We start from the raw sequence: 15,000 nt of genomic DNA on the forward strand, positions 1-15,000 counted from the left end.
AGAGTTGGGGGGGGATAAGGTTAGGGTTAGCAGTGCACATCAGGAGACCTTGTAAAAAGGTCTGAGTTTTTTTTTTTGGGGGGGGGTCGTTTTCATCTTCGAGGCTCATGGAAGAGCGACTACACAATGAATCAGGACATAACAAGACGCAAATGGAACAGGAGACATGTAAAAGGAACAGTGGGGAGAGGGGGGACATCAACTGCAGGCTAGAGGGCCAAGATGGAGGGAGGCTTGGACAAACAGAGTGTGAGGAGGAATGGGAGGCAGGAGAGGATGCATGGGGTAGACAATATGGATACAGAAGGAAACTCTGAGGGAAAAACTATCAATTTGCATGGAAGAGGGATTGGGGTGGGGGGCGGGGGTGCACTGTCAGTGTTTGTACATTCCTCACTCCACCATTAGAGTGAATTAAATAAAAGAATAGATTGAATTGATGTGTTGTTAATATAACAGCTTGATTAACATGACATGAATTCGTATTACAATTCGAACAGTAGAATCACATTAGTAACACAACTATCCTTAATACTGACATCTTCAGCTGGATTTGAACCTACAACCTCTGGGATGTTTTAGAACCTACAACCTCTGGGATGTTAATCCACCATCCTCAATACGAAGCCACCAACATAATCAACAAATACAACACAAAAATTGCATTATCGGCCATTTCCTAATGAATCATAAATATACAAGTTTTGGCTTCAAGACTGAAGTACAGTATTCTGACATTCCATTCAATTCCCATCACACCTGTGCTCCCGTCCGAAATGACGTCTGCATGGCCTTTACGGACCACCGTGATGCCATCAAGAGCGAGCGATACGTCACGAACGGCCTCTTCGGACTTCTCCCTTTCATTTGTTTGGTTATCCAGCTGCCTCGGGATGATGGAAGAGAAACACGTGTTGCCTGTGAGCATCATGCGAATTAATGAAGTTGAGCACCGGCTCCAGTCGGTTCAGCCATGTGCATATAAAATGTAGATCAACAATATTACTGACATCTTTTTTACTTTCATTGAGATGGACAAATTTACCAACCTGTTTTCAATGTCCTCCACAAAGACAACATTAATAAATAAATTGAGGGGTTCCAATTTTGAGACCAAAAGTTCAGTGAAAATAATTATCTTCAACTGCAGTTGATACTATTTGTGTAACATCAATTTTGGTGTTTATTAAAGGTAAATTGGGTGCTGCCTTTAAATTATATATAAACATATATAAAATCATGGTTGCGATTTATACGTGACTTATTCTCCCGAACAGGTGAACCATGACCATCCGGTGATGGACTCTGCAAAATGAGCCATGAACAATAGGGATCGGATTTATTTTGTTCTCTTTTTACGCGTCAAAATCGTGGAGAATTTCTGTTTCCAATGGATAATTATTGATTACACAGCAGGTGCAGATCCTGACACAAAACCACCACAGCACATGTATAATAAATACTGGGAATTTTATGGTATGTATTTCCTAAATCAGATAGCACAGCAATTTAATTTAGTGAAAAAGGACAACACAGGAAATAAACCAATGTCACTCGCAGGGTGACCCGTATCTTGCCAAAAGGTGACCACGTGTGACTTCTTTAAGGTCACACTGAGGTGAACAGAGCTGCTATCCACCAGGAGCGACTCCTTGAGGAATATCTGCCTACGAGAGATTCCGATGAGAATCGTTCTACAGAGTAACCATGAAAAATATGTTTGCCTCATAATGTCACCAAATGACGTCATAATGTCTCAATCTTGACATATCTAGAAAACACTCATCGAGGTGTTCAATTTGAGGTACTACACGATATGGTTCCTAAAACTTGAAAATTTGACCTTGGGGTCAAATATGTTTGACCTGAGGCGCTAACCATGAAGGTCAAGGCCAATCGCCACCAAAAATTAATCAGCTGAGCGCCAGACCATGAACTATATTCCCATGAAGTTTGAAGACGATCTGATCAAAATTACTCAAAAAAACAAGGGTTTCGTCAACTCCCCTGATTTGCGACAAAGTGATCTTCACCTTTGACCTTGACCTTCAAAATTTTATGCGCTGAAAGGGACCTTTATCGGCCTCTGATATGCAAAGTTACAAAAATTTCCAATGATAACTGTGATCTGCAGAATTTTTTTACGTGATTACAGACAAACAAAAAAAACAAAAAAAAAAACATACAAGCTGACTAACATATCTTGCAAAAACTTCATTTGGCAAGATAATGAGGCAAGCTGATTTAAAGATAATTGTGGTCTCATTACCCATCTCAACTTTTAATCTTAAAACAAGCCTGGTGTTGGCTTAATGGTTAAGGTGGCTGTCTTAAAATCATAGGGTCTTGAGTTTCAGCCCCTGGCGTACCGTTAAATAACACCAGGTGGTTTGACTTCGCCCGTCTTCCTTCCGAGGTCGGCAAAATGAGTACCAGCTTACTGGAAATAGGTAACTCCATGAGTGGCACAGTCCACGCTCCCAGCAATGATGCAACCATCAGCCACAGGTCAGGTCAGGGAGCATGCGCAGCATGTCGCTGCGTCCACTTTATACTGGTACTCCAGGGGCCTCCGTCTGGCCATCCCCCAGGCAGATGCCTGGCCCATCCTCATCTTCATAAGATGTTGATCAATCTGCTGCAACCACGAAGCACGTGGTCAGTCCATTGGCCTCCTCCAGTGACGAGGCTCCCTTGTTGAGAGAATCTTGTGAGCAGGATCAGCATCAGGAAAGCGAGCCACATGGCTATACATCCGCAGCTGCTGCTCACGGACGATGCAGGTAATAAATCTCATTTGAGTCTCTCTCAGAAAACGCTCGTTGGACACAAAATCCGACCAGTGATAGCCAAGGATTCTCTGAAGAGACCTGGTACCAAAGGAACCAAGTCTCCGTCTCAGATCCCTGGTCACAGTCCAAGTCTCACATCCGTAGAGCAAGACTAGAAGCACCAAGTATCTGAAGACTCGGACTTTCGTCCTCCCGCACAGGTACCGGCAGTGCCACACCCCATGATCCAGTGAATCCATGACTCCCCAGGCCAGACCCAGACATCTGTGGACTTCTGGCTCACAGCCAGCGGAGACATGAATATCACTGCCAAGGTAAGTGAATATCTCCATGACCTCAAGATCCTCACCACAAACAGGTACAGACAGGATAGCAGTATCCAAGATGTCATTAAAAGCCTGGATCTTAGCTTTGACCCAGGAAACCCGTAACCCCAGTGGCTCAGACTCCTCAATCAGCACCTCGAGGGCCCCCAAAAGCATATCCAGAGTCTCTTGCAAAAATGACTGCGAAATCAATATCAGAGATATTGACATTCCCAAATGATGCACCGCAGTTTGATCCATCCAATATCCTCCCCAGAATCAAGTCCACACAAGCGCTGAAAAGTGTGGTGGGGGGGGGGGGCAGTACACACACTTGACAGATTCCAGTAGGAACTGGAATTTAGTCAGAGATGGTATCACCACATCTCATAGCACTTTCAGTACCAGAATATCGATAGTTCAGACATCATATTGATCAGTTTTGGTGGCACCCCAATTCACTGAATTTAACACTTTGCAGAGATCAACAAAGCCTGCAAGCAGCCCCTGCCAAAACTCTCGTCTGTGTTCAGTGAGGACCCAAAGAGCAAGGATACGGTCAATTGTTGACCTCTGGTGTAAAGCCCGACTCTTCTGGGCACTGGTGCTCAAGCTGATGGTGGCGAACCATATCAATAATTATCCGAGCAAAGAAGGTGGATCACAGTTGATTGGAGGTTTAGCATAGGGGATTGTAACACCCGACATCCAACTCAACAGCTGGTGGGTCAGCCTGGTACAGCCGCTCAAAGTAACCGGCCCAGTGGCCCTTCACTTTGGACTCCTCTGTCAAGAACCCACCACCCTCCACTCTAACTGCAGTACCGAGGGGCAGGCTTGGAGGAAGGCAATGCGCGAATTCTCCTGTAAGCAGGATGAGAATCGCCAGACCACAGGTGATGCATTACCCCCTCAAAGGCCTCTTTGTCCACCCTCAGCACACATACAGTTTTACGCCTCAACTCCCTGAACAACTCGGCTCTGCCATTCAGCCTGGCCCTGCAATTCTGGTCAATGATATCTCGTGTCTCTTGAGAACAAAATTATTCTTCACCCTACCGTGAGTTCCAAGACATACACCAGCAACATCAAGGATGGTGGTCTTGAAGGCACTCCACAACTCTTCAGGATTCCCCAAAGCACCCAGACGGCCAAATCTCCACTCAGCCTGTTTCACAAACTCCTCAGCTACCCTCTCATCCTTGAGCTTGCCAACATCCAACCTAGGCTGGGATGGTACCATTCTCCTGGATTTAAGCTGCAACTTTAGAGTTGCCACAACAAGCCTGGGGTCGGTATTAAGGAACTGAGCACTCCGGTAGACCCTGCAGTTCTGGATCATCCTCCAATGACCATCAACGAGAACATCGTCAATCTCCTTTGCCACATCACCAGTGTTGGAACACCAAGTCCTGCGATGAGCCTGTACATGCTGAAACCATGAACCAGCCACCCAAAGTCAAGGAACTTAATGCAATTCTGGCTCACAGTTCCAGACCCAGGGGAACCAACACGTCTCATAACCATCCCTATCATTGTCAGTTCATGCATTGAAATCACCCAAGACGAGAAGAGTATCTCGCCTGGGGCACTGATCAACCACAGACTCGAGCGCGGCAAAGAATGCATCCTTCACAGTGAGATCACTCACCTCAGTCGGAGCATCCACAGAGACCAGGGAAACGACACCCAAGGAGTGACGAATCCAGTCTCATAATATGCTCGTTGATCGGTGTTACCTGAATCATCATTGGAGTCTGCTTATTGGATCATCATTGGAGCTATCGCTACTCCCTGGGCATGGTAACAATCAGATAAACCAGACCAATAAAGGTGCAACTACCCTCCATGATCTCACCACTATCTGGTCTTTGAACCCCAGCGAATGCCGCAATAGGGATGTTCAAACGCTTGAACTCAGATGATGAGAGAGACAGGTGATCATCCTCTCTTCGGGATAGGACATTCCAGGCACCCACCCAAAGGGACCGCCTCAGGTGAACCCAAGGAGACCGCCGTCTGGAGGACGACACCTCAGCACTATTCCACCACACACCACTGCAATCTCACCCAGGAAGTTTACCCCATGCTTATCCTCCGATCATCAAGGAATCGGGGTCCCAAAGGCTTTGCCCCAATCCTGTCATCCGGTGAGCTGCCCTGCGAAAGGCAGCAGCACAGGAGGTGCTCCCCAGAGTGGGTTTTCAGTTTTCTTTGCATTTGTGGATTTTGTGGAACTAGTGCATGCCGGTACGTGCGTGGCCGTACGTGCAAAAAAAAAACAACAAAAAAAACTTTCAAACCGCGTGCCAGAAACAACAACCACACAGGCCGTTCCTTCGCTCTCGCATGCCCGTACGTGCGTGGCCGTACATGCAAAATACAAAGAAACTAAAAAAAAACTTTCAAAAAACCACACAGGCCGTTCCTTCGCTCTCGTAAACGACGACTGGATTGGGCCATTGTGTTAATCTATAAATGCACATAAGAAATCGAGAAATTATGAGAATACACGAAGTCATCACGATCCGGAAGTCCGTACGTTGTAACCTGTAATGGATCCGGAAGTCCGTACGTTGTAACCCGTAATGGCGAACGCGGCTGAGCTTCCCTTCCCCATCGGCCACGCCTACGCAACGTGTCTTGTCATTGGTTTGGTAAATAAATGGCCATAACTTGGGAAGCACTTGTCCGATTAATATCAAACCTTGAAAAGGCACATCCTCAGGGCCTCAGCAATATATCTGGCAAGTTTCAATTAGATCAGACCAGTGGTTGTCGAGAAACGGCGGTCACAGACACACACAGAGATTGCTGGAATTATCGATACATACCAATGTCTCTCATGTTGAATCAGGTGGGATCTGGCAGGTGGGTTCTCCAGCCTAATGTCCATGCCAGTGACAGTTTATAGTTGGGTCGATATTCAGACTAGACAGCTCTGAGATGATTGCACATACCTCTAGGGCCTAGGCTATCCTGCCAGTCCCAATATACATCTAGGCCTTTTTACAGCCATTTTTCACTGCTCAGCACGGGTTAGCTTTTTTTGCAGGATCCATGCAATCATGGTTCCCTTCTTGAGGAAATGTTTGTTGTTTGTTTTTTTTATGGCCGGATGCCCTTCCTGCCACCAACCCTGGTCGCCTCTTACAACACACAGGGATATGATACACCAATTCTAACCAGGGCGTACACCGGGACCAGTACACTGGTATTCATTTCGCCGACCTCGAAAGGATGACAGGCTGAGTCAACCCCCTGGTGTTAATTCAGTGGAACGAGGCTCCGACTCAGGACCCTAGGATCCCAAACCAGCCACCCTAACCACTAAGCCAACACCAGGCTCCATCCCAATATACATCAATAAATCGAAAAGTTATACTGTATTTGCTCAAGGATCTGCAATGCAAAAGATAATCCAATAAAGAGATGAACTCACTCCTAACCACCCAAACATTAATTTGAAAGAAAAAAAAAAAAAATCCCTCACCACCCTTTGAAACTGAACCTTTTATTGGCTTCATGAAAACTTATTTTTCCGAAATAACGATGGTTACATTTATGGGGTAAGGGGTCGTAGTTATAAAGTAAGGTCTTAACACCATTTGTTTTTCATGTAGTCTATAGACCTTTGAAAGTGTATTGAAGACATCCTCGAGATAATTAACTGACATAAAGCCTGTGTGAGGGAGCTTGTCTATTTTACACTAAATGGTTAAGGTTGTCCTGTCAGATGTCTCATGTTGAACTGGGTGGGATTGAGGCGATCCAGACGTCCACCACATTCATACCACCACCCTGCAGCTCAGAGTGTGCAGCAGCATGTCCCCTCTTCTCACATGCCATTGGAGAAAAGGAAGAAGCATTGGCCCTCAGACCTCTGACCAGTGAGGGGTGGACCCTCCTGCATAACCACTCCTGATTGGAGACGAGCCAGGTGGCACGCCATAGACTGTTTCTTGGCTACCACGGCACCTAATGGTTCAAGGGCGGTGCCGTAGATTGGCTGAGGCTGTCGGTCTGTGCGTTTTGCTGGCACCTGCCAGGTGCTGATGAAGGAAGCAGGAGTCCATAAAAGGCAGGTGCTCTGGGACTCTCTCTCCTCCTCCTCTTCTCTTCTCTTCTCTCCTCCCCCCCTTTCTTCTTCTTCTCTCCTCCACCCCTCCCTTCTTTCCCCCCTCTTCTTTCCCCCCACCTCTCCCCCTCCTCTTCCTCTTCCTCCTCTTCTCTCCCCTCATCTTCTCTCCCCCCCTCCTCCTCATCATCTTCTCTCCCCCCCCCCTCTTCCTCATCATCTTCTCTCTCCCCCTCATCACTCCCCCCATCCTCATCTCTCCATTCACCTCACCCTCCTCTCTCCTCCTCCCCCCTCTTTCAGGTCACTGAATTCAAATTGCCAATTATTTCTTTCGTCAACATGGACCAAAAGGTCAACATAGGCCGAATTTCTAAAATTGTCAATTTTCATCCGATTCACTTGTAATTTTAAGAGGATTTGCATATTTGGTCATTGAATTCAACCACCAATTATTGTTGAGGTCAAATTTGTTTTATGGATTTTGCAAGTATCGTGCTCTGCTTGACATCTTCTTCTTGTTTGGTTGTTTGTTTGTTTGTTTGTCTGGGCGATATCTCAGCCATCCTTTGATCTAGGAATCTGAAATATGGGGACAAAAGTGAAGATGTGCTTTGGCAAAACAGTTATTTTTTATTTTTTGATTAATCACTATATTATTATCGATTTATAAATTACTTATTTATTTTATTTCTAATCTGGGCAACATCTTGGTTACCTTTTGAGTGAGGAAGCTGATATTTGGACAAGACAGTGACCAAGTGATTTGCTTATAAAGAGTATTTTTGATTTATTGATTAATTAATCGATTAATTTTTCATTTTTCAAAACGTTACAGATTCGGATGAAACAGTGGTGGTTTTGGTGTGTTATTTGGCAATCGATTGAGAAGTTCATTATTTTACGATTATTATTTATTTAAATTCTGCACACCCCTTAATCAATTAATTATTGCACACCCCTCCCAATTCTGACTCCATCTGCTGCAAAGTGGCATCGCCGGGCACCGAAGGTGCCCCTGTGATGTCGCGTGCTGGAGGATTGTTATTTATTTATTTGGCATGGGGGCGGTGTACTTTGAATGCACCACTACTTGTAAAATCTTTTTTTTTCCTTAAGCCAAGTGTACAGTACATGTCTTCTCCTGCCATCAATCTCATAGTGACAATTTGTTAAATTGAGAACTCCTGGAGGGAAACGGATTTATTCGGCTAATCCCTTTATTTTGCGAATCACACATGTTCTACGTGCGAGACTCGAGGCGCGTCACAAGTCGGCTGCCTCAACTTAGTGTCAAGTTTGCTTTCCACGGTACTAATTCCTGAAGTGTACTGTTCCTGCCTTTCCTTGCAGTTGTGGCTGGGTTGTACTTATGACAATATAATTGTGATTAATACAAATCATTGTGTGGCAGCCATCAGGACTCACTAAGCAGAATATATATTGTTGTGGTTGACGAAATTCACAAACCACCATTCAGGTCCCTTAGGTGAGATATCTCTGTAAGTATATGTGTAGTTAGGCCCAAACCCGTTGTCTAGAGGGAATAAATGTCATTCACTCGGGCTGCGACTCTTCAGGATAGCCGTTTTTCTTTTACTATCTTTATTTTGGACCAGCCGCCACACAACAACCACCAACCACAACTCCGCTTCACCACAACCGCCACGACCTTTACCGTCACAACTCGCCACCATCGCATCCCCACCATTCTCGCGCCACTCGTGGGCACCGATACTGGACTCGTGCAGGGCGCGCACCGAGCAGTGTATTCAAAAACATCACAGACTTTCCGCAGAAAACGGATCAAAAACGACTCACGCCCACTTTTGTTCCGTCCTATCGGGGAGCGTGGGCGATTTGGCCCCGCCTCCAGGGCGTTGGAGTGAGGACGCTATATGCAAATTCATGGATCAAAAAGCATTCACGCCCACTTTTCCTCGGTCCAATGGGGAGCCAGTTAGAGAGGTGAAGGGTCGGAGGCAGAGGGTCAAAGGTGAAGGAGCGAAGCCACGGGGCTTATATAAACGGCTGCGTTCGTCAGTAAAGTCAGTTGAGAGTGGTGCGTTGGAACGAGTTGTCGGTGGAGCTGGGAAGAAGAGTCAGAGTTCGGAGGGGAGAAGTTAAGAGTTCGAGTTGGGAGTTCGCGGTTGGGAGTTGTCGGTGGAGCTGGGAAGAAGTGGTAGTAGTCAGAGTGAAGAGGACGGAGCTGTGGAGAGGTGGCGGCGGCGAAGGCGATCGAGGGGGTGCTCGCGTCGGAGTCGGGGAGCTGCGGAGGGAGAGGCCGGCGGCGCGACCGAGGTCGAGGTGGAGACGCTCGTCGCGGGACCCGAGACAGGGTGATATCCTCCTCCCCCCCGAGCATCAACAACCCCCTCCTGTTTCCCCCCCGCGCTGAGATAGTGCGACAAGGGGGCCCCTTTCCCACCCCCTACCAGACACTGTCCGCGAGGCCCGCGGAGTTGAGGCGCCACCGCCACTTTGCGTCTCATCATCAGACGGGTAGGCCCGACACGGTCTCGGCCCCAGGCCCGCCTACCCCCCTCATCCTGGAGGGTGGTTCTTTTTCTTTTGCTTTGGGTATCTGTGTTGTCGGCGCCGTCTGTGAAGTAAAATTGTATAAGTGTTGCCGTGTGCTCGGTAGTCGGATAGCTCTGCATTGTCTTCTCTTTTATATTTGCTTTTTGTGTAATATTGTGTTTCTTCTTCTTTTACATGTGCTTTTGGTGTAATTGTATATGTGTGCTTTCCGTTCATCGCGAAATAAATGTGAGTTATGTTGAACTGTTTTCCCGCTTCGCTTCGTCTTTTCCTCTATTGAATCTCCATCTTACTTCACGTAAAGGGTTGGTCGTGGGCTAAAACGCCCGATAATTAATCGAACCGTCGAGGCCGACGAATAACACCGCTCGGTTATCCCGATAGTACGGAACGGGTCGCTCAAAGTGGCCCGTGTCCAAAGTCGACCTGCGGCGAGGTGCGATCGCCCGGTCTACCCTCCGTGTGGGTACTTAGGTAGGTCGAATTTGGCGAGCAACCCTATCCCACGCGGGGGCCGATTGGCACGATCGTGGTGAGGCCGAAAGGTCCACCCGTGACTGGTTCCCGGCGTTAGTCCGAGAGGGTCACGACTGGATTGTCCGTCCGGTGGGCGACGTGCCGCGATTCGAGTTACGTGGCCGTTCGCACGCCGGCGGGCGCGAATCCGCAACAATATCATTAATTTTGTGAGAGTATATGAGTTGGATTGAGAAAGCTAGTGCTTTCCAACGACAAGGTTTGACAAACTCACCAATGTATTGAACAGTCGTGTAAACTCCACCACATTGGGTGTCAGGATAGTGTTGCGGTAACCCTTTATCATGGAAATGTTCTGATGTACCAACTCCAAAGCATCCTAGGGATGAGAAAGTATATCACAAACAAAAGATTGAAATCGTTGATGATTAGCAATGCAAATCACATGCTGAACATCACACGCTGGGTACCCCTTCATCATGTTTTCGTATGAACAAAAGACCAATAATCATAAACATCACTGAAGTGCAAGCCAAAAAAGCCAGATGCCAGAACTTGGGCAAGCAATAACTGATTATTGTATTTGCAGTGGATTTTGGGTGGAATACTTTGCCAAAGATTATGTCAGGTCACAAGGACAAGAATTTTTTTTTTTAAAGATACATTTTAGGGGGAAAAATGTTTGTCATATTGGCAAGTGGCAAAAGGAAGTTTTTCAAGGTCATAATGCCAAAGTGTGGGGGTGGGGGATGTGAAAAGCAGGATCTTTGACTTTAGAGAAAGAGTGAAGTTCTCACCGCATCAATCACAAGAGGGATGCTCAGTCCTTTGGCTGCTTCAATAATTCCCTGAAGGAAAAACAAAATCTTAACTCAATGTCGAAGTGGTATATTGTACATTACATCCCACAAATGAAAACTGTACTGGGCCCACTACAAATTTGGCCCCAAATTGTATCGTTGCTGAGATGCAAATGGTGAGAATTTTATCATCTGGTTTAACTCCTCCCATTATGGGGGATTTTTCCTGACAATTTATGCTGGTTGTAATACCACAGAAGCTACTCCGTAACATTATGCATTGTAGAGTCAATTGTGAGAATCACAGATCAGTGTGCAATTATTTACACCTGTAGTAGATTTAGGATACCATGGAATTCCTTAATGAATGTTAAAGGAACCAGAGTCCATTCCAGAAAGGGTTTCAAGTCTTACTTCCAAGACCTTATAATCCAATGGATCTGAGAGACAGGATAGTTTGTATTCGTGTTTTTGGATGACATCTAAATCTGCAGCACATTTCATGAAAGCGAATGATCACCGGGCTTCATTGGGTCACTCGAGTCGATTAAACAATGCCTTAGTTTACTCAGCCAAGATCGGAATGGCAGATACAATCCTTCCCATCATTTTCAGGATGGAATCCCTCCGATACAACATTTCAATATTATGCACCTTTGCAGTCTTCAGGATTCCAGGGTCTCTGCCCAAGCCAGGACCAATCACAAGGGAGTGGAAGCGGGGCAGCCATCGGCTCACTTCCTGTGGTGCCTCATCATGGTCACTGCTCAAAACATGTGGAGGAAACAAAACAATGCGAAAAATCATAATGTGCATAACATTCCTCACTTGTGTGTGTTGGCTAGTATATGAAGAAGAAGAAGAAGAAGAAGAAGAAGAAGAAGAGGAAGAAGGCGAAGAAGAAAAAGAAGAATTGGTACAGTGCGATGTTAACACTTATACGTCTTCAATTCTCAATGGAACCAATTGTTTGTTCGATATGACTATGTAAGGTATGTCGAGATGAAACGTTTGTGCTAAAATTGGAGTAAACCTATAATAGTTACTTCTTCAGCCTCCACTTTGTACTCACCCGCTTTCCAGTACGGATCGATCGAGGAAAGATCTTTAAGGTTTTGTGAAATATGGAGAGGGATGATCTTAGTTTTTTTTTTTTTTTTTTTCTTTCTTTCTTTGTAGCAGTCATTCTAAATATATACATTTTACCTTGAAAACCCAAAATGGTCCACAACAAGAAACCCGGGATTACGTTTGGCATCACGGATATGACTGCAAGATAAAGAAGCAAACGGTGACATAATCTCAAATAACATTTATTTTCTCTTCCATTTTATCCACTCCCTCTCTCATGCTCTACACTCCATTCTTGCAATCACAGGTTTCCATATCCTTCACGTCGTTTTTCCCAATCAAGTCTTGCACACCGAAGTGTACACTTATCGAAGGATATAAGTATAGGTATGCTGCCTTGAAAATTTTTCATTATTCTTTTTTTGTAACTAAAATGTAGGCTCATACAAAAAGGAAAGAAACCAAAATGTAGGCTGAGACAAAATCATGGAATGAAAATAATGGGGACGATATCAGACCGTTATCGAGGGAATTGAAAGTTTAACTGCCAATCCTTTCTTGGATGGAATAGTTCTGATAAAGGAGACACTTCTGCTGAGTTAAAAGAAAAAAAAAATTTCAGTACTAGACATTGCTTAAATGGAACAGCCTCGCAGCAGAGATGGCTTTATGGCTGAGCGGTCGTTACTGGTAACAGGCACGTAAAGTACAGCGCACACTGAATGTGTCATCATGTGTAGAAAATAATAGTGATAACCAGAAGCATCTGACAACTCACAGCACTGGGTGCACAATAAGTTCAGGACTGTAGGACTTGATCACAGGTGCAGCTCCACGTGTGCAAAAGATGTGTGCCAGATCTGCACCCTGTACTTCGCATCACACCACACCATGCAATCACAAAGCATCTCCTCTTTACAGGTTATGCTACATCATGTCACCATGCGGAGGTCATACAGTTTCAATAAAAGGCATTTGGGAATGACACATTTCAATTAGAACGGCACTCGGTAGAGCACAACCTCCATCAAGCTGAACAGTTTATGTTTTGTATCCCGCCGATAGGCCAGATCTCGATCCAGACCTGAACCAAAATCGAATCAGCTTGTTCTTGTCACATAACCAACTTATCCACCACCACTTGAAATATCGTGGTATATATAGTTTTTGGCCCTTTCTCTCAATGGTGAAGAATCACTTGAAAAACTAGAAGGGCACTCGGTAGAGCACGTACCTCCGCCACGCAATGCCTGATCCACGAGAACATATCGGGCCCAATACATTTTTGAAATATCGTGCTAGATATCATTTTTGGCCCTTTCTCTCAATGGTGAAGAATCACTTTAAAAATTATAGTAGTTGGATCCGGATCCGGAACTTCACCAAATTCTCATCAGTTAGTCCTTGCCACACACTCAACCTGTCCACAAAATTTAATCCGGATCAATCCACAACTTTTTGAGATATCCTGCACACAAACAGACAGACAGAGAGGGGTGAAAACACGACCTCCTTCACCTTTGGTGGTGGAGGTAATTTAAAAAATATCTCATATCCAGATTCAGATCTGCACCAAAATCGAATCAATTTGTCTTTGTCACACACTCAACCTTGTCCACCAAATCTGTCCATTTTTTGAGATTTCCTGTTCACAGACAGACAGACGAGGGTGAAAACAAAAACTCCGTCCACCATAATTAGCGATTGGAAAATGCAACTCGCTCTGCACTGCATCACATCACATACAGTACGTGCCATTTTGGAAGCCTCGCAATGAAGAACGATTCCTCATATCTTCTCTTTTGGATTCATCTTTGGGGTGAAACAATTCTACTTTAGAGCATAATCGGCAAATTTAAAGTCTTTTTGTGCATTGTAAAGGTGTTTTTACCTCTGCCACCAATGGTGAAAAAACAAACAAACGATGCCCACACATAAGAACCGCAAGCCTAACAAGACTAGCAAACAATCTCTGGTATTCTGTACACATGGTAGCTCATCACCGCTCACTCATTGGTCTTTGTCTTTCTGAGATACACTTGTGTTGCTCAATGTCAGTGTCTCTCCAGAAAGTCTGCAGACACCGCCAGCACGATACTCGACATGGTGGCTGATTAGCGAATTCACTTTGTTGCAATTTCTCAGCTGTGTGTGAAATGGTGCGCCATTCTACTTTGGAAGTGAGTTGGCCACAAGGAATTCAGCGATATGCCACTTTACAATAAACTTGTGCCGATTTTAAATGAATCTGGAAGCCCAGGTTCCAGGTAAAAATCTTATGCTTCTAAGGGAGCTGACATCATACGCAGAGATGCCAACTTTTGGAAATCAGAATTAGGGAGGATTTGCAACCGACACCAAACAATGTGCGCAAAGCGCACATCTCGAGCGTGGAGCGCTCGACCCTTGCGGCGGGGTCCAGGGCCCGCCTTAGGGTCCTGGAAGCTCTGGGGTTCTAGACGCTCTCTAGTGCCCTCTGAGCCCTATTTTGGAGCATTTAACATGTTAAGAATTCCCACTTTTTGAACAAAAAAAGGGGAAAATTGTGCACTTTTTAATGTTACATGTATGTTAATATTAGTAAGTTAGGGGACAATCAAAGATTAACAAAAAGCACAAAAGAAGCAATATTTTTCTTACCTTACTGGCTGGTACTACTGCTGCTTGCTTTTTCCATGGCAGCTTTGCTGAGTGACAGCTGTGTGGCTCTTTTAGCCCTTCTGATTATGTCTTTGCTGTATTCTCTCTGGTAGCAAGGGGTGCTATGAGCTAGTTTTTCAATTAAGAGAGCTTCCAGGGTTTTGACACTCAAATTGGGACGAAATTCAGTATGATTCTTCCGTACAAGACTGAGTGCCCGCTCACATGATGCGTTCGAATGAGGAATGACCAAGATTCCCTTCATCACTTTGCTCAAATTAGGATACTTCTTGGCA

At 45.3% G+C, this 15,000-nt stretch overlaps 1 protein-coding gene across 8 annotated transcripts in view; it reads right to left on the reverse strand.

Annotated features, from left to right (window-relative positions):
- Positions 1-15,000, reverse strand: part of NAXD (NAD(P)HX dehydratase) — a 74,380-nt gene that overhangs the window by 29,976 nt on the left and 29,404 nt on the right. For 6 of the 8 annotated variants that reach the window (XM_085898540.1, XM_085898541.1, XM_085898535.1 and 3 more), the window contains 5 exons: positions 12,843-12,931; positions 11,648-11,756; positions 10,991-11,041; positions 10,468-10,572; positions 760-883 (listed from right to left, as the gene is read on the reverse strand). In XM_085898540.1, coding sequence (XP_085754666.1) covers positions 760-883; positions 10,468-10,572; positions 10,991-11,041; positions 11,648-11,756; positions 12,843-12,931 — 478 coding nt within the window. Of the gene's footprint in view, positions 1-759; positions 919-10,467; positions 10,573-10,990; positions 11,042-11,647; positions 11,757-12,842; positions 12,932-15,000 lie in introns of all 8 variants that reach the window. The other 2 variants (XR_015062477.1, XR_015062478.1) reach the window with 2 other exon arrangements.

The sequence above is a fragment of the Eptatretus burgeri genome, chromosome 10, assembly GCF_056783735.1.
Source record: "Eptatretus burgeri isolate ZD-2024b chromosome 10, Ebu_testis_v1, whole genome shotgun sequence".
NCBI lineage: Eukaryota > Metazoa > Chordata > Myxini > Myxiniformes > Myxinidae > Eptatretus > Eptatretus burgeri.